Raw genomic sequence first — 21,274 nt, 5'->3', positions numbered from 1 at the left:
GTATTCAGTGAGTGTTGCATGAAGGTCATGAAAGAGGAGAGCATCAAAGCTAGCACACACGGTGTAACAGTTTTTGACCGTCATAGGCAAAATTTCAGCGTCCAGGAAACAATGGACCACAACGAGGGGAGACCAAATTTAGCCTACACTTTTAGACTAAACAGAAGTTAGTGCGATTATGGAAAATTCCAGGCCTTCCGCATACCTTGCTCCCATGTCATTCCAGCATGCGCTTATACTCGTCAAGATGCTTACAGCCATTTATCTGATGTGTACAAGGCCGACACCTTCATGAATGTATATAATCAAAGCTTCTCGGTACTACCAATGGAGGATTACTGACCTCCATATGAAGGTGATATTGTTTGGCACAATGACGAGATGCGTAGAAAGAAAAAAGGAAGGCCAAACAGCACACGTATCAGAACAGAGATGGATTCCACAAATAAAATGATAAGATTATGTAGTATCTGTCGTCAACCAGGACACAACAAGAACAACTGTCCCAATCGAGGAGCATCATCTAGGTCTTAAGCTTTTTGTAACATTGTATTTTTGTAACCTTCAGTCATTATATATCATTAAATTTTTGTTACAACGAGGTTCACAACAAACATCAGTACAAAATAAGCTATCTGAAAACATAAATATTTCTAACTGATTACAACAATCAAATTGATGTCGTCTCGACCGAACATCATTTCCCTAGCATCCTTATCAGTCTTCATTCGCACCCAACCAAAGATACTGTCAAGTCTCTCAATACTTCTAATTTTTCCCCTTCTGGTATTTTCTCATCTAACCAACGAACCAGCTCCCGCTTCAGTTGATCGAACGTAATGATGTTCCAGAACAGCATCAGCATCCGAGGTTCGTCTCTCGCATAAATCACCTTATCGTATCGACGACAAACATAAAACATGATTGCCAAATGATTATATGAGATGTGGAACATTTACTCACACAACGCATCTATTTATAACACAAAAATTGCATTTTAGGAGGAATCTCCAATTGAACTGGCGCCTCCTCTTAAACCCTACACAGGGGCGCCAATTGGATTGACGTCTCCATTCAATTCTTAAAAGTGGGGTAGTTTGAGATTTTTTTTGAAACCATGGATATTTTGGGAATTTCCTTTAAAAAGTGGGTTATTTTTGTAAAAATCTCAAGTAAAGTGTATTAATCAATCATTTTCAAAGTTGATTTATCCGATAAGATTTAATTTTTTTATATCTGAACACTTAATAATTAAATTATAAACTACATTAGTTAATCAATTTATTGATCAAATGCTTACGCACCTTTAATCAAAATTCTCTTAGAGAAAAAAAATATAAAAAAATTAAAATTATATAGTGACATGTTGTAGGTGATCTAAATTGAATTTAATTTAGTAAGTGAATAAGAATAAAATTTTAAACCAAAGAATTTGATTGAGAAGGATAAAAGTAAAATATCCTTGAAGAAAAACAATAATACGGTATCATTTCTGGCTTAGCTAGTTTCTCATTCTCATTCTCTTCACAATGGCTCTCACTTGTCATTCTCCTCAACTATCCATCTCTCCATTCTCTCGCTCAACCCAATTCAACAGTCGTTGTTACACATTCATCACACACACTTCCCCAACCGTTACTTCCCGCCGAATTATCCCCATTCCCAACAACAACAACAACAACAACAACAACAACAAAACCCTCTTCACTCTTTCTCTCACTAAACCAACTCCATCTTTCTCTGTAACGGCTTCTTCTAACAACACACAACCAATGCTTCCCCCTTACAACGTTTTGATTACCGGCTCAACCAAAGGTTAGCATTATTCTCTCATCATTCAATCAAACTCATGTTTAGTTCCTAATTTCAATTATTAGGTCGAATTGTTGTACTCTTGTGGCTAATTTCAATAATTAACTTGATTTGTTTTCCCTATATGATTCAGGGATAGGGTTTGCTTTAGCAAAGGAGTTTCTAAAAGCAGGGGACAATGTCTTGGTTTGCTCAAGATCAGGTGTGGTGGGAAAACAAACTCTTGCAAATTTCCATTTATTTCAACTATGCTATTTGATTATTCCATGCTATATAGTACTTCAATATCACTGCCATTTATGCCATAATTATCTAATTTGATTCATCAATGGTCACCTTTTCTGTTAATCTTTCTCTTAATTCCTTTATGTTGAAGTTATGGGTTTTAGATAAAATATAGTCAAGAGTGAAAAAAAAGGCAAAATACCCTTGATGATTAGGTACTAACTTATTATAAAAATGTAAACCCTAGTCACTATTTATAGGAATACATAGACTCAAACCTAAATAAACGGACCAATTAAGAAATCTAGTCAAATAGTCATTTATTCACATTGTTTCGTTTCTGTTATTGTTTGCCTCAATCCCTCTTATTTATGTCTTCTCTTCAATTTACCTTATGACTTATGGCTAGTGGTTGGGATTTTAGAATCTCATTTATCTGATTTCTATGGCTTTAATTTTTTTTTCTTCCATGTATTTATACGCATTTAAAGATAAAAGGGTAGAGACTGCAGTCAAGTGCTTGAGAGAAGAATTTGGAGAGCAGCATGTGTGGGTACCTCCTCTTGAACTTCTTTCTTAGTTGAAACCAATCTATGATCAATATATAGATAGCTTCTGTGTTCCCATACTCACATTTGTTTCTTGCAGGGCACTACATGTGATGTCAAAAATGGAGAGGATGTGAAGAAATTAGTTTCGTTTGCTAAAGAAAATCTGAAATACATTGACATATGGGTATTAATGTCTGATTTCCTTTTTCCATTGCTGTTGCTTATTTTGCATATATGGTTAGAAAAATATTGCTAGGAATAACTGTAATTGGATCTCTCTCTTATTGTTAAAGTCATGGTCTGGTCAACTATGTAAGCTGATGTTCTTAAAATATTTCTGGCCATTTTATTTTCGTAGTTGTATCTTCACTTACCGACAGCATCAAGCATATCTTTTCCATCTCCCCTTTCCCATTGATTCCTCATTCTTCCACTATTTATAATTCCACATTTTCGTGTAGCTATACCAATTTTTCATTTGTTTCAACTCCCTCATTTTATTTAACGTGTTTGTTGAAGTATACTAATTCCATTCTTTCTCGCCCTATGAGAGTGGTACAGATCAATAATGCTGGATCAAATGCATATAGCTACAAGCCACTTGCTGAAGCATCAGATGAGGATCTTATGTGAGCCATAGTAAATCTTTCACCCTAAATGTCATCGTTTATGTTTTTTCTTTAAAACTCTCAATCCTGTGCATGCAGTGAGGTGGTTACAACAAACACACTTGGCTTGATGATATGCTGTCGAGAGGTAAAATATATTCTCATGTAAGAGGCACACTGTAAATAAAGTAGGTGCTCTGTTATGCATGGATGTTTAGTTTCTATTTAGGCAATAAAGTTGATGGTGGACCAACCTCGCGGAGGACATGTTTTCAACATTGACGGAGCAGGTTCAGATGGAAGACCAACTCCCAGGTATTTTTTGACATCACAGGACTGTTGCATAATCAGTTTGTTGGGTGCAATTTTCTGGTTACACTTTTGATTGTTGCTGTTTATTATCTTCTTCTAGAACTGACAGCCAAATTAGACACGCCATACTGAATCATCTTTTGTCGATCTTTGGTTAACCGTGCTGTGGTCTTTTGTGGTCCAATTGATTTAACTCCCATTTCGATTAAAGTAATAGATTATGAGTTCTTTTTTAAGTTTAATAATTGATTATATTCTTCACCAATATTTGCAAAGCCTAGGAGTTGGTGTTTTACGGGCGGTGTCAATTGAAAGGTATTTTTTGGATGAAATCCAAAAATGAACCTTAGATTCTACTGCTTATAATAATCTTTGTACATGCCATGGGGAAAATTATTGATTTTTGCCCTTTTTCTTAGGTTTGCTGCATATGGAGCAACAAAGAGAAGCGTGGTTCATTTAACAAAGTCATTACAGGTTGATGTCTTAGATGTAAAATGTTAAATAATCGCAGCTGTTTCCTAATTTACATAAGTTTGTGTATACAAAGGAAAGAGGAAATTAGGGTAATCTCAACAAATCTCTTTGGTGAATCAAGTCAGCTTGCTAATTCTGTGATGTTCCTTACTGATTCTTGTGTTCTTTGACCCCTAGCTGTGATAAGAACTAAGACATCATCACAATTATCAGTCTGATCATGTTAAAAGGATGCTACTTTTTTTCTTTCTTTATGGTCATTCTCTAAATGTAATTCTAGGTGGTCAGAGTGAAATGAGCTTATAAAATTATTCTTAAGTAGCCATTAAAACTAAACAATGTGAGACCCTGCCAAAGGCCATATAGGTTTTCTTCGGATATTAGTCATTGGCAAAACCATAGCACCTAAATAAACAATAATTGGGTCTAGTTGACCTGTAATGCCTGACAATATCTTTAAAAGTATAGTAAGTTACATTATTCTACAAATTATTTTCTTGCTTGCTTGATTATGGATTGACATTTCTAGCTATTCGTCAAATGTTATATTAGTAGATAATTTTACTTTTTGCTTTCAAGCATCACATATGAGATGTTTGATGTGCGGGATAATACATTTAAGTATCTTGTAAAATTTATTAAAACAGTCTTCTTGAATTTCACAGGCCGAATTGCAGATGCAAGATGTGAAAAACGTCATGGTTCACAATCTTTCGGTATGTTTTGACTTCTTTATCCTTGGTAATTTATGATAGGCATTTCCATGTGGATATTAAGACTTACGTCTTCTATAATATAAGTTTTGTTATAGTAATATATTCTTATGATAAATTTAATAAATCTGGCTGCAAAGAATTAGTAATTCCAGTCTTTATTACTGTGTTAGAATTGATGAACCCCCTTTACTTTAACAGCCACATTTTCTGAATTACAGGCTTGGATATGCTAGATTTGATTTGTAATGAACTTATGCATACTTACTGTTGAATTGGGAGACTAAGAGACATTTGAATAAACCGTGTGTCTTGAAAAGCATTACGGAAACTTTATTATATATAGAGAGATTATAACTAATTACATGATATAGTCGATGTGGAACTATTTGATATACACATATTCTTAATACTATATTTACAAATATCAACACTCCCCCTCAAGCTTGAGCATATAAGTCAAATGCACCAAGCTTGTTACATATATAATTAGTTCTAGGACTTCGCAGAGATTTTGTAAACACGTCTGCCAATTGATCATTAGAGTTGACAAAGTTTGTGACGATGTCACCTGATTCAATTTTCTCTCTGATTAAGTAACAGTCTATCTCAATATGTTTGGTCCTCTCATGGAAGACTGGATTTGAAGCAATGTGCAATGCGGCTTGATTATCACAAATAAGTGTCATTGGTCTTGCTTCTTCAATTTGAAGTTCCTTGAGTAACTGTTTTAGCCAAATAAGTTCACATGTTGCCATTGCCATGGCCCTATACTCTGCCTCGGCGCTTGATCTTGCAACTACGTTTTGTTTCTTACTTTTCCAGGATATAAGGTTTCCTCCAACAAGTATACAATACCCAGAGGTGGATCGTCTATCAATGGGTGACCCTGCCCAATCAACATCGGAGTATTCAACTATCTGAGTATGTCCTTTATTTTCATACACTAGACCTTTTCCTGGAGCACATTTGATGTATCTCAGAATCCGGATAACAGCATCCATGTGTTCCTGATGGTGAGATAATTCAACTTTCCAACCAATCTTCTATACCTTCCTAAGTCAGATAAAGGCTCCCCCTGATTGGGTAGTAGTTTGACATTTGGATCCATAGGAGTATCAACTGGTTTAGCATTCAACAAACCTGTTTCTTCCAAAATATCCATAGCATATTTCCGCTGAGAAATCACCAAACCATCTTTAGATTGAGCTACCTCAATACCCAAGAAATAGCGAAGTTTACCAAGATCTTTTGTCTGAAATTGATTCGAGAGATGTTGCTTTAACTGGAATATACCCTGCTGATCACTACCAGTTATGACAATATCATCTACATACACAATAAGATAAATACACCCTTGGGCTGAGTGACGATAAAAAACAGAATGGTCAGCTTCACTACGGATCATACCAAACTGTTGTACTACAATGCTGAATCTGCCGAACCAAGCTCTCGGAGATTGCTTAAGACCATAAAGAGACCTGTGTAACCTACACACCATATTCGATGACTCCCCCTGAGCAACAAATCCAGGTGGTTGCTCCATATATACTTCCTCTTCAAGATCACCATGTAAAAAAGCATTTTTGATGTCAAGTTGATGAAGAGGCCAATGTCGAATGGCTGCAATGGCTAGAAGAAGTCTAACAGATGCCATCTTGGCTACAGACGAGAAGGTATCACTATAATCCAATCCAAAAATCTGAGTGTATCCTTTGGCTACCAAGCGAGCTTTAAATCGATCAATCTTACCATCTGGACCAACCATCACTGTATAAAGCCAACGACAACCTACTAAAGATTTCCCAGGGGGTAGAGGAACCAGTTCCCAGGTACTACTTTGAAGAGCACACATTTCATCAATCATTGCTTACCTCCACTCAGGGTGAGATAATGCTTCACCTAGAGTTTTAGGAATAGAAATAGAAGACAAAGAAGACAAACAAGTATACTGCAAAGGGGAGAGACGATGATAACATAAATCAATATAATGTGGAGAAGGATTTCGTGTTTGACGTATACCTTTTCGAAGGGCAATCGGAAGATCGGACTCAGGTTGTAGGATCAGATCCGGTGATGGCGGAGGCGTCGGAGGAGAGTCTGCAATGACCTCAGGGACAGGGACGACAGACGTTGGGCGACGGCGCTGATATGTTTGAAGTGGTCGAGAAGTAGGGGGGTCAGGAGCCATAGACTGGTGGAGGATAATGGTAGGCGGGACATTAATAACTGCTGGAAAAGGTGTGAGAGTAGTTTCTTGAAGAGGTTCCGGAGATACTGGATTGGACCCGAAATATGGAACAGACTCGAAGAAGGTAACATCGGCCGATATGAGGTATCGTTGTAGAGTATAAGAATAACAACGATAACCCTTTTGGGAACGATGATAACCAAGAAAGACACACTTTAGTGATCGAGCTGCTAGTTTATCAAGACCAGGGGAGAGATTGTGTACGAAACATGTTGACCCGAATACTCGAGGAGGAATTGGATGGAGAGGAGAGTTTGGAAACAGGATTGAATGAGGGATTTTATTATTAAGGACAAATGAGGGCATGCGATTTATGAGATAACATGCCGCGAGCACCGCATCCCCCCATAAACGGAGAGGAACATTACCATGGAGAAGTAGGGTCCGAGTGGTTTCTACAAGATGCCGATTTTTGCGTTCGGCTACCCTGTTTTGTTGGGGTGTATGAGGGCAAGATGTTTGGTGCAGAATACCATTGGATGACATAAAAGTTTGAAACTGTTGGGATAAATATTCACGTGCATTGTCACTTCTTAAAGTACGAATAGACAAACCAAATTGGGTTCTTATTTCTCGATAAAATTGTTCAAAAATAGAAAACAATTCAGATCTGTTCTTCATTAAAAATAACCACGTGTAACGTGAAAAATCATCAATAAAAGTTACAAAATATCTAGACTCAAAAGTAGACACGGTACGCGAGGGACCCCAAACATCGGAGTGAACTAAAGCAAAAGGGGATGCAACCCGTTTGTTGACTCGATCAGGAAAGTGACTACGAGTATGTTTCCCTAACTGACAAGACTCACAATGTAAAGTGGACAATTTAGATAGACTAGGCACCAACTTTTGTAGCTTGGGAAGACCTGGATGACCTAACTGCGCATGTATAATGAGTGGAGAATTTGTGGTGGAGCATGTGGTAGATGACATAGAGAAGTAGTAGAGGCCTTGAGACTCACATCCGACACCAATCGTCTGTCCCGAACTCCGATCCTGCAGAGTAACATTGCTATTAGTAAAGGTGATAGAACAATTAAGGGAACGAGTTAGACGACTGACTGACAGTAAATTAAATGGGCAATTAGGTACATATAGGACAGAAGTCACAGAGAGAGATGGTAAAATTTGAACAGTACCAATCCCTTGGGATCGGGTTTGAGAACCATTTGCGGAAGTTATACTCGGTAAAAAATCAGAGGTAGAGAGGGAAGAAAAAAGACCTTTATTACCGGTAACATGATCATACGCACCAGAATCGAGGACCCAAGGGCCAATAGGAGATGAAACAGATGAATTACCAGTGTGTGCAACCGAAGCCGTGGAACCAGGGGTCTGATTAGTCTGACACCACTTGAGAAAATCCTCGTAGCTTGGCGTAGGGCTCTGAAAAGAAGGTAAAGTTTGCATAGTATTTGGGTTATCAATTTGAGTTGCATTTACCTGGCGAGGAGGTCTGCCATGTAACTTCCAGCAACGGTCGATAGTATGTCCAAGCCGGTTACAATGGTCACACTTGGGACGAGGTTTGGAGTTGGATGACCCCCCTCGAAGGCGATTCTGATTGTTGCCAAGAGATGCAAGGGCAGCAGTGTCACCTGGTGTCGGAGCAACAATAGATGGAGGGGAAACCGAACCAAATGCATGAGGTGTAGCCAAGCGCAACAGTTGTTCACTAACTGCATCATAGTTAGGAACAGTAGTACCTGATAAAATCTGGTTACGAACGGACTCGAGTTCTGGTGGTAGTCCCTTAAGTGCCATGACCATGAAAAATTTACTCTGTTGTTCAGAATGAGCTGTTGCATCTTTTGCATAAGGCATGAGGGTTTCGTAACTCGCTTTCAAGGCATCAAGCTTACTCAGATAGGCTTGCATATCCATATTTTGCAACTTCAGTGTGTCGAGTTTGAGGATGACACTATATAGACAATGAACGTCGTTGGAGAAGACTTTCTTAGCCTTTTCCCAAACCTCATTGCAAGTGGAGAAGGCTTGATACTGTGCTTGGAGGTTAGGTGCGATGGAAAACCATAACACAGAACACAGAGAGGCATCTGTTTTCTTCCATTTAGCGAGTTTTGCGGCGACAACATCAATCAATTTTGTGGTTAGGTGATCTTCATATCCCTGACCATGAAACCACATATCGACAGCACGAGCCTATATGTTGTAGTTGGCTGATCCGGTTAGTTTTTCACATGGGATAAGTGAAACTTTAGTAAACGGGGCTGTTTTCAATTGAAGCACAAATTTTCGAGAGTCGAAATGAAAAACGGAGACCAGATCTGTGACCGATGGAGGGAGTCGAGTGGGGTGGCTGGAAAAACGGCTGGATCGGGCGGCAAGGTGGTTTTACCTGAGAATTAGGAGAAGTGAGAGGCAAACCGGAGTGATGACACGGTATATTGAATTAGGAGAGACTAAGAGACATTTAGGTTAAACCGTGTGTTTTTAAAAACACCACGGAGACTTTATTATATATAGAGAGATTACAACTAATTATATGATATAGTCGATGTGGGACTATTCTATATACAAATATTCTCAACACTATATTTACACATATCAACACTTTTCAAAACCCTCCTCCAATATAATTTTTTAGTTCCCCAAATTAGGGGGATTTTGATTTGTGAATAAAAATAAATCCTACAAAACCCTTTCCAACTAAATCCTTCTATTTTTTTCACTCAATCCTTCCCTTTTTTTTCAAAGCTCTTCCCTACAAACTCCCAAACAAAGTCTAATGGTCATCTTACAAATGCCTCCGAGGGGATTTGAACTCTGTCTGTCCCATGAGGTTACAAGGCCAAGCTCTTACCATTGGGCTGACACATCATGGACAAAAACAAATCTTTGGAAACAAGCAGCACAGTGAAAACAAAAAATGTTTTCTCAAACCTAACAGACCCAAATGTTATAAAAATATAGTATATCAAATTACATTTTGATTCATGTAAAACTGGGAGTGCATTTTTGAAGATAAAGTGCAAGAGTTTTAGTTGTTGATTGGGAAATCAATGATTGATATGCTATGATAAAATGCATACGCATATATAATAAATATGAAGTTGTTAAAATCTCAATCGTTGATATGTCATTAACAGTCATAAGCATAATTACTGTACCCTCTTAATTACATCCCTCATTATGGAGGAAGCAAAACTAGCAAATTAAGTAGTAGCGGAAAACATTGATGTTGTTCTTCTACATCCCTTATCCATATAAAGGTAGTCCATCTAAAAAAACACTGAAATATTTGGATTATTTAGGGACATAATCTGAGTCCATTACTCTATTATATGCTAATTTTATACTAATCAAAAGGGTATTATTTACTGGTATATAAGAAACTTAACTAAATTAGATCTATTAGAAAATTTACACTAAATTCATGTGTCCAACCCTTCTCTAAATCTCACCATCTTACATTGTGCCAATCCTATTACATATTATTCATCCGTTGAACAATACAGTGGTTTTGAGGATCTAATTAAAAATTCAAAAGAGCAAATCATATTTGTGATTTGTTCAAAGTCCCACATTAGATAATATATGGTTTAAAAATGTGTTTATTAACGGGATTGAGTTAGGCTCTGTTAAGAGTCCCAAATCGGATAATATATGGCATGAACATGTGTTTATAAGTGGGGGCAGTCCTCACTCTACCAACCGGTTTTGTAGGGATGAGTTAGACCCAACCACACTTCCTGGACGTGAGGGTGTGTGTTAAGAGTCCCATATCGGACAATATATGGCCTGAACATGTGTTTATAGGTGGGAGTATTTCTCACTCTACCAACCGATTTTGTAGGGATGAGTTAGGTCCAACCACACATTCTTAACATGGTATCAGAGTCTCGTTTAAGATCCGGTGGGCCACCTACTATGGTTTCCGCTATCGGACCATCCACCATTTATTTCCACGCTCCAGATGTCCAGTCCTGGGCGTGAGGGGGTGTGTTAAGAGTCCCAAATCGGATAATATATGGCATGAACATGTGTTTATAAGTGGGGGCAGTCCTCACTCTACCAACTGGTTTTGTAGGGTTGAGTTAGGCCCAACCACATTTCTTAACAGGCTCAACAAGTTCTAAGATGATAGGAGAGCATATCTAAGATTCGTTTGGCCACCTCCTATAAGGATACTGCTACCGAGCCACATAGATCATGCTCCAAATGTTCAATCCTGAGTGTGAGAGGGTGTGTTAAGAATCCCACATTGAGACATGACCTGAAAATTTATTTATAAGCGGGTTTCTTCAACTTACAGACTAATTTTGTATGTAGATCATGTGGGGGAAATGCACATGAATTTGATTTCCTGAAAAGTTAAGTGGCTTACGACCATTATCAACTTTAATTTGTCATGCGACTTCAATAGATGAAATGGTAAAGAAGCGGAAAGAAATCTAGACGAACAAAATTACCTTTTGAGCACGAGCTTGATTGATATAATTCTTAAAAGGAGAAGTGCTTGAAAAAAACACAGGCTCATTGTATTAAAGAGAATTATAGTATTAGATTGGTAGATATGGCAAATGTTATGAGAGGACACGGAAGAGGAGAGAGGGAGGAATGACTCACATAAAACAAATTTTGTTAGAGTTGCACATGGGTTGGCCATGTGGCTACAGCTGTGTGGAGAGAGAATCTAGATCTCAGAGAATAAATCACGAGGAAAGGGTCCATTCTGAATATGCATATTTTAGTGGAGAAACTTCCTAGGAGAGATAGGCCTCTCGAAGTGCCTCTTTTTTCCAGCTTTCTATTTCTCTTTTTCTACAATTCCTGTACTACTAGATCCTAGTTAAACTCTAGTACCAGAGTTATCAATCGCGGTCGTGAACAGTGCGATCCCGAGCGGTCCGGCCGGAGAGGCCACCCACCGCGTGACAAGACGGGAGCGGAGCGGCGTTTGAAAACGCGTGCGATTTTTCCGCAAATGCGGATCGCAGGTCGCACCCCGGTCGGAGCAGTTCTCTGTTGGTCCAAGCGGATTTGATCAACTTCTGAGGTGAAAAGTAACAGTGCCGCCCGTCGAGAAAAAAGAGAAGAAGATGAAATGAGGAAGAAAGAGAAACAGATTCGGAAAAATGAGATGAAAGAGAAAAATGAATATTTAATAATAAAGTGATTACAACTATACTAGTACACTAAAAGAGGGTTGAAAAGTCAAAATATCTTTTTAAAATCCAATGAGATTAGCGTACGCATCCTATAATAATTTTTATTTTAAAGAAATCATTAAAATATAATAATAATATTAATTTTCTTTAAATAATAATAATAATAATAATAATAACTTGCATGAGTATTAACCTTATGTTTTTTTACAGAATATAATAATAATAAAAATAATAATAACAATTAATTCTCTTAAAATTAAGTTGTTTATCCTTAACTTTTCATATATATATATATATATATATATATATATATATATATATATATATATATATATTCTATTTGACAGCTGTTTAATACTAAATAATATTCTATTTCTTCTAATCTTTATGTGTACTGTTTAATTTTCTCTTATTTACTAAATTGATTCTATCAATTTGGTATCTAGAGCCTTGGTTGCATCATCTTGTGAATGGTCTTTACAAGAAGAATCATGGAAAACAGAGTAGATATATAGAACAGAGGATGGATAACTTGGAAGGAACGATGGAACAAATTTGACAGCTGGTGATGGAGCAACAATCACGACCGCAAGTCACGGTGGAGCAGATTCGACAACTAATTCAAGAGCAACCTGCTCGAAATCACGTGTGACATAGAAGACTACGAGAGAGGGGCTACGAGGATGAAGAGGAGGGTGAGGGGAGTGAACGAAGCACGATTTCACGGGAGTCGCGACCACGCCGTTGTCGTCATGGAGGCGGAAGCGGAACCAGACTGTTTGGAAGTAGAAGGAGGTTGGAAATCCCAGTTTTCAAGGGAAGATGCGTATGGTTGGTTAGTGTTAAGAAATGCGGTTGGACCTAACTCAACCCTACAAAACCGGTTGGTAGAGTGAGGTCTGCCCCCACTTATAAACACATGTTCAGACCATATATTATCCGATGTGAGACTCTTAACACCCCCCTCACGCTCAGGACTGAACATCTGGAGCGTGGAAATAAATGATGGGTGGCCTGATAACCGGAAACCATAGTAGTTGGCTCACTGGATCTTAAACGAGGCTCTTATACCATGTTAAGAAATGTGGTTGGACCTAACTCAACCCTACAAAACCGGTTGGTAGAGTGAGGACTGCCCCCACTTATAAACACATGTTCAGACCATATATTATCCGATGTGAGACTCTTAATAGTTAGTACGCATTGAAAGGTATTTCCACCTGAATGGAGTAAGGGTACATGATAAGTTGGAAGCAGTGGTGTTGGCTATGGAATATAAGGCATTGAACTGTGGTGGGAAGAACAAGCACCATTGAGAACTTGGAGGAATTTAAATTGGTTGTGATGAAGGTTTCAACCGGGACTCTTACACAACACGATGGGACCTCTGTTGAGTTTGAAACAAAAGGGTACAGTTGTGGAATACATGGAGAAGTTTGAAAGGGTGGTAGCACCTTTATGAAGGGAGGAGAGAGTCATTTTGGATTCCAGTTTTTTGAATGGACTGAAGGAAGAAATTCAAGCAGAATTAAAGCTACATGAGAGTTAAGGGTTAGCTGAACTTATGGATAAAGTTTTACTTATTGAGGAAAAGGATGAGGTTCTCACAAAAAAGGGAAGTTCATGGAGGGATAGAGGGGGGACTTTGAGGATCAAGGATCCTGGAGATTTTGGGGGTTCTAAGAAGGAGGGTGAGAAGACTAATACTGCGGGGAATGAGAAATTTAAGGGGAGGAGGCTGAACCCTGCAGAACTGGAAGAAAGGAGTAAAAAAGGACTTTGTTTCAAATGTGGGACAAATGGAACAGGGAACGCATTTGCAGATTCAAGCATATGAGTCTGAAACTGTGTGAAGATAGTAGTGAGGAAGAGGAAACAGAGGAAAACGTAGGGATCCAACCACAGAAGATTGAGGAACAGGTGGAAAAATTGCAGACTTTGCAATTGTCTATGCAAAGTAAGGAGGGTTTTACTTCCGATAAATCCTTCAAAGTATGGGTGAAAGTGAAAGACAAGGAGTTGCTGACCTTGATTGACTCAGGAGCAACCGACAACTTTATTGACTCTAGGTTGGTGAAGGAGTTAGACTTGAAAGTAGTGGAAACCCCCACTTATGTGATTGAGGTGGGAAATGGAGAGAGAGAAATCAAGGGATTTGTGAAGGATTAACATTCGAGATGCAAGGAATGGAATGTAATCAACATTTCTTTTTATGGACTTGGGAGGGTCAAATATGGTGCTAGGGATGGATTGACTAGCTAGCCTGGGAAACATTGAGGCTAACTTTGGAGATCTATGTTTGAAATGGCAGTGGGAGGACCAGAAATATAAGATACAAGGGGATCCTGCTTTGTGCACCAGACAAGCCTCTTGGAAGGCTATGGTTAAAGCCTTGACTGATGAAGGGTTGGGATTCTATCTGCAAACCCTAGAAACTGACACAGGGTTGTCCCCCCTGAGCTGATAGAATGGGGAGAGGTGTTAGATCCTTTTGAAGAGGTGTTCCATTTACCTACAGGCCTACCTCCTATGAGGGATCATGATCATGCTATTAGGCTAAAAGCTGAGGTTGCTATACCCAATCTCAGGCCCTATAGGTAAGAATGAGATTGAGAAGATAGTGAGAGATATGCTACAAGTTGGCATCATAAGGCATATCACCGGTCCTTTTTCAAGTCCAGTTTTATTGGTGAAAAAGAAGGATGGAGGTTGGAGGTTCTGCACTGATTATAGGGCTTTGAATAAGGTAACTATCCCTAACAAATTCCCTATACCTGTCATTGAGGAGTTGCTAGATGAGCTAGGAGGTGCGGTGATTTTGTCTAAGCTGGATTTGAAGTCTGGATATCATCAAATCAGGATGAAAGAGAAGGATGTTGCCAAGACTGCATTTAGAACCCATGAGGGTGACTATGAGTACCTAGTGATGCCTTTTGGGTTGACAAATGTCCGATCAACATTCCAAGCTTTAATGAATGAAGTATTAAGGCCTTATCTAAGAAAATTTACTTGGTTTTCTTTGATGACATATTGATATATAGTAAGAGTATGGAGGAACATCTAGCTATGATCTTAAAAGTGCTACTGGAACATGAATTATATGCTAATAAGAAGAAGTGTTCTTTTGCCCAAAAGGAGATTGAGTATTTGGGACACATCATTTCTGGAAAGGGAGTATCGGCTGATCCCAAGAAAATAGGGGACATGCTCAAGTGGCCCATACCTAAGGATTTAAAAGGGTTGAGGGGATTCTTAGGTTTAACAGGGTACTATCGAAAATTTGTGAGAAACTATCGGAAGATTGCTTGGCCTCTAACCCAATTACTCAAAAAGGATAACTTCAAACGGAATCTGGAAGCTCAAGTGGCCTTTGAGGGGCTAAAAGTAGCTATGACCACTATCCCTGTCCTAGCTATGCCAAATTTTGACAAGGAGTTTGTATTGGAAACTGATGCCTCTGGGAAAGGAGTAGGAGCTGTCCTAATGCAGGAAGGAGGCCTATTTGTTACATGAGCCAGACTTTATCTAACAGGGCTCAACAAAAATCAGTTAATGAAAGGGAACTTATGGCTATTGTGACTGCCATTCAAAAATGGCGACCCTATTTAATGGGCAGACACTTCAAGGTCCACACTGACCAGAAGAGTCTTCAATTCATCACTGAGCTGAGAATAATGGGGGAAGAACAATAGAAATGGTTGTCCAAACTTTTAGGGTTTGACTTTGAGGTTAAGTACAAACCTGGAAGGGAAAACAATGCTGCAGATTCCTTATCAAGGCAAATGCAGTATGCTCACATCACAACCATTCAATGTGAAGCTTGGGAAGGGTTGGAAGATGAAGTACAGAAAGATGATAAGCTGAAAGCTATTCTGCAGGCACTAGTATCAGACCCTTGTAGCCATAAAGGGTTTCAGCTTAAAGGGGGGAGATTGTATCATGAAGGCAGAGTAGTGATTCCAAAGCAATCACCAAGAGTGGCTTGGATTCTCAATGAGTTTCATGATACATCTGTAGGTGGACACTCTGGATACTTGAGGACTTACAAAAGGATTTCTAGTGCGGTGTATTGGGAAGGCATGAGAAAGAAAATCCAGGAATATGTGCAGGCTTGTGAAATGTGCCAAAGGAATAAATATCAGACCTTGGTACCTGGAGGACTGCTCCAACCTTTGCCAATACCAACTCAGATATGGAGTGATATATCCATGGATTTTATTGGAGGATTGCCTAAAGTTCAAGGAGCAGATACAGTCATGGTAGTAGTGGATAGGCTGACAAAATATGCTCATTTTCTACCTATCAACCACCCTTACACAGCCAAGGAAATTGCAGATTTGTTCATTCAGGAAGTGGTCAGATTACATGGATTCCCTAGCTCCATAGTATCTGACAGAGATAAAGTTTTTTTAAGCAATTTTTGGTCTGAATTGTTTAAACAAGCGGACACTAAGTTGAAGTACAAGAGTGCATACCATCCTCAGTCAAATGGGCAAACTGAAGTAGTGAATAGATGTTTAGAAACTTATCTAAGATGTGTGACTGGCTTGAAACCCAAGCAATGGCCTAAGTGGCTAGCTTGGGCAGGGTATTGGTACAACACCAATTATCATGTCTCCTTAAAGACTACTCCTTTTGAGGTTTTGTATGGCAAAGCCCCACCTGTGCTAGTGAAGGGAGACACCCCTTTTTCAACAGTAGATGAGGTCAATAAATTGATAGCTGAGAGGAATATGATGCTCAAGAAAATGCAGGAGCAGTTGCTTAAGGCTCAGGATGTTATGAGAAGCCAAGCCAATAAGCATAGAAGACAGGTGGACTATGAGATGGGGGATATGGTATTCTTGAAGATTCAACCTTATAAGATGAAGAAATTAGCCAAGAGAGGGAATCAAAAACTAAGCCCCGGATACTATGGACCTTATGAGATACTTCAGAAGATAGGTGCAGTGGCCTACAAGCTGAAACTACCCGAAGACACTAGGGTACATCCAGTCTTCCATGCCTCCCTATTAAAGAAAGCTGTCACACCTAATATAGAACCTCAGCCATTACCAGCATGTATGAATGAAGAGTGGCATCTGGAACCTACCCCTGAAACAGTACTGGAGGCTAGGAAGAATGAGCAAGGAGAAGTTGAGGTTTTAGTGAAGTGGAAGAACCTGCCAGATTTTGAAAACTCGTGGGAATTAAGAGACAGAATGAGGACATAATTTCCATCATCTCTCCTTGAGGTCAAGGAGAGTTTGGAAGGGGGGAGAATTGGTAAATATGGCAAATGTTATGAGAGGACACGTAAGAGAAGAGAGGGAGGAATGACTCACACATAAAACAAATTCTGTTAGAGTTGCACATGGGTTGGCCATGTGGCTATAGCTGTGTGGAGAGCTAGATCTCAGAGAATAAATCATAAGGGAAGGGTCCATTCTGAATATGCATATATTTTAGTGGAGAAACTTCCTAGGAGAGATAGGCCTCTCCAAGTGCCTCTTTTTTTCAGCTTTCTATTTCTCTTTTTCTGCAATTCCTGTATTACTATATCTCATTTGAACTCTAGTACTTAATAATATTCTATTTCTTCTTCTAATCTTTCTATGTACTGTTTAATTTTCTCTTATTTACTAAATTGATCCTATCATAGATCTTTGTGGAAGCTTAAAAATGTGTACAGTCATCAAACCCAAATGCTTCTAACTGCAATCCACTGCCATAAAAAAAATGATTTCTTAAACCCGTCATTTGCATGGTTTTCTTATTTATTAATTTATGGTTTTAGTTTGTTCAAGTATTTTCATTATGTCACATTTCGCCTTTAAGAAAACAGGATTTAAGAAAATACATCAGGATGGAATTCCAGTAAAGCTTTAATGGTTGATGCTCTCTCATTTCACCTCAACTGTAGGACTTGTTTTTCTCTTTTTACCCCCTTCTTTTTGGTGTTGCAGCCAGGAATGGTTACAACTGATCTTCTCATGTCTGGTGCCAATACAAAACAGGTAATTATGCAACTATCTTACAGTTTCCACCTAGTTCTTTAAACTGACCGACTTCTTTCTTCTTTGCAGGCAAAGTTTTTCATTAATGTCTTGGCTGAACCAGCCGAAGTGGTAAGATTTTCATGTTAGAATATTATAATATTCTGACATTTCATAGCAATGAATTGTGATAGATAAACATGCTAATATTGTGCCCTAATGCGTTCCATTAAATCATTTTGATCACCCGACAATCACAGCAAGTGATTTTGTCCATTCATGTTTCATAGATATGTAGCTTTTGTGAATAACTTCATGAAAGTAAACTCAAGTGGAAAAATGGCATAGGCTATAGATCTGTAAAATATTCGAAGTGAAATTCTTCACAATTACTTGGATGATTCAACAGAACTATGAAGTTCCGACACGCCATTTACACAGGGTGTCGCCGTGTCGGACACGTATCAGACACCGACACGCGTACGACATGTATCAGACACATTTTTGAAGTGTCAAACGAAAAAAAATATTAAATTGCTGCGGACACGGATACGACACCTTATTTCAAGTAAAAGAAACGACCCAATTCAAAAAATTCCAGAAGTTTTTGTTAAAAAAAAGCCCTACTAAAAAATTTAAAAAATTTAAAAAATAAATAGATTTTTCATCTTTCATGTTCCACTTCTTTACTATAAAAATAACACAATTAAGATTCTTAATTTTTTTATGTCATTGTTTTTATCTCCACAAAGTTCTTTTATCTTCTCCGGTTATTTTCATTTTTGCATACCATTTCTTCAGTTTTCACAAGATATTTATGAATATCAATTATCAAGTTTGAAATTTATTTGAAAGTGCCGATAGAATTTTTGACTGTTTTATCTTAAATAAACATAAACTTTCCTTCTCATTTTAAGCCATTTACATTATTATATTAATGTATAAAATATATATAGCGGTATCCGTGTCCTATGATTTTTATATTAGCGGGGTCCTCGTGTTCGTGTCGTATCCCGTGTCTGTGTCCGAGTCCGGGCTTCCTAATTCCAGAAGCTTAAACTATTTAGTGAAGGAACATTATTACATTTCTAACCTATCTGTGATGATTCTCAGGTTGCAGAATACTTAGTTCCAAATATTAGATCTATCCCTACCAACAGATCAATGAAGCCGACATACATCCGGTTCCTCACGGGTTTGAAAGCCTATTCACAGATATTTTCAGTTAAGAAAATCCTAATTTTCAATAGTCTAAATCTCGTACTCGCATGCATCATCACATTAGTTCATAAATGCACATAATCTAGCAATTCTATCATGTTCAGATCTCAACACCTTCTTTTCTGTTACTATACAGAGATTTGCATTTGGGGCAAGGAGGAACCGGTACATTATCGAAGATTGAACAGCATATACATAGATGCCATGTTCGATTCTTGTCGGCCCCTTTATTTTATGATTTTCTCTTTTCTTTTTCTCCTTTCTGTAAATCTGAAATCAACATATATATGCTATTGCTATTATTATTAGAGAAAAAAAGAATATACACTTAGAGGGTAAAATATTTTTATTAATAAGTGATTTTCATTATCCTGTTGTCACATTACATTTTTATTTTTAAAATATTATTATTATTATTATTATTCAGGAATAAAGAAATGAGAAAAAAAACAATTTTATTGTTTTCAAAGTGAAATTAAATGGAAATTATTATGTTTTTATTTTTATTAATAAGTGATTTTTATTTTCTGTTATATTTTGGGAGTACATTTTGAGAATGAAATACAGTTTCACTGATTCTGTAGCATCTCTAGAGTTGTACTCTACTGCAGAGAGAAGTCACGGGTGGAGTTTTGGGTGACAACAAACTTGGAAAAGAAACAATTCAGAATATCAGGTTCTGGCTGAGTTTCAAGATTTCTCAATTGTTGAGTATAATTGAGATGTGAGTCGCCCTTTTACTTCAGCTTTTGGACATGTAATTTGGTGGGTAGCTAAAAATTAATTCAAACAATAAAGTAGAATGAAATTATTTATGTCATTTATATTTTAATCTTTGTATGGATAATCATAAAGGACTAAAATAGATAAATCATGTTTTGAGCATCCTAAGTATTGCTGGCTTTAGTGAAAAACTCCAAGTGTTTTCTAGAATTTTAAAATGTATTTTTGAATGCATCTAAATACATTAAATATGTACCTAAGGGGCGTTTGTTTGAACAATTTTTCCAGACATAAGGAATAAGTTTTTATAAAAAGTGTTTGGGTAGTATCTTAAAATTTAAGAAATCTTTTATTTTTAAATTATTTTTAATTAATAATGTATTATAATTATAGATAAAAATAATAATTATAAAAATAAAACAGTGAGATAACCGACTATTTTAACATAAAATTTGATGGTAACCCTCCACACTTGTGAGAGGGGATTAAAAAGCCACTAAAGATGGTAAAATCCTTTCTTGGACATCATTTTTTTTCTGGGAACAATTTTGAATTCCCTTCTAATAAACATAGGTGTTTTTATTTCCAAGCTTAACTTCTCAAGAATATATTTTGTATCTATGAAACAAACACACTCTAAGTAAGTCACACCTTTATTTTGAAAAGAAAAAAAATCTAAAAATATATTTTTGGAATAATTCTAAAAAACATTTCCAAACATATCCAAAATATACAATACATTGGAAAAAAATCTGGAGATATACTTCCATCGTCAATTCTTATTTATTCATTGCCTAATTGAAATGAACCGCTACTTTCACTGATTGACAATACTAATCTTATTTAAGTGAAGAGTTTCAAAGGATAAATAAATATGTCTATGTGTGTGCCCAAACAAACAATTATTGTGAAGTACATAGGAGTAATAAGTTATGCATTAGTTCTACTTCAATTTTAATAATGTTTTGTTGCTTATTTGTTGCATGTAAGTAGTCAGTTTTCTTTCTAGGTTGTTGCTGCAGCCTTCGTAATTTGGCTCGGATGGTTTATTCTTGATTTATTTATAAAATATATTTTTGATTTTTGATTTTATAAAATGAAGGTATTGCTCACTTATGCATGTATTTTAAAGTGTTTGAGATGCGTTCGAAAGTGTATTTCTAAAATTTGAGAGATATTTTCAGGTCAACGTCATCTGAACCTTTAGATCAGCAAAACCCTCGTTTTGATCCCAAAATTTTAATTTTTATAACTAGTAAAAAAATATATAGTAC

General features: G+C 37.3%; 1 protein-coding gene across 1 annotated transcript; it reads left to right on the top strand.

The window, feature by feature from the left end:
- Positions 1–1,468: 1,468 nt before the first annotated feature.
- Positions 1,469–19,646, top strand: LOC127075555 (chlorophyll(ide) b reductase NOL, chloroplastic). Its single transcript, XM_051017019.1, has 13 exons — positions 1,469–1,815; positions 1,946–2,014; positions 2,529–2,590; positions 2,686–2,772; positions 3,150–3,217; positions 3,296–3,344; positions 3,426–3,511; positions 3,928–3,985; positions 4,651–4,701; positions 18,027–18,077; positions 18,147–18,188; positions 19,170–19,280; positions 19,414–19,646. The coding sequence occupies exons 1-13, from the start codon at positions 1,530–1,532 to the stop codon at positions 19,459–19,461; spliced, it is 1,068 nt and encodes a 355-aa protein (XP_050872976.1). The 5' UTR covers positions 1,469–1,529; the 3' UTR covers positions 19,462–19,646.
- Positions 19,647–21,274: the final 1,628 nt, after the last annotated feature.

The sequence above is a fragment of the Lathyrus oleraceus genome, chromosome 4 (assembly GCF_024323335.1).
Source record: "Lathyrus oleraceus cultivar Zhongwan6 chromosome 4, CAAS_Psat_ZW6_1.0, whole genome shotgun sequence".
NCBI classification, from domain to species: domain Eukaryota; kingdom Viridiplantae; phylum Streptophyta; class Magnoliopsida; order Fabales; family Fabaceae; genus Lathyrus; species Lathyrus oleraceus.
Note: the sequence above shows the minus strand (reverse complement) of the source record. Positions and strands in the feature narration are given on the sequence as shown.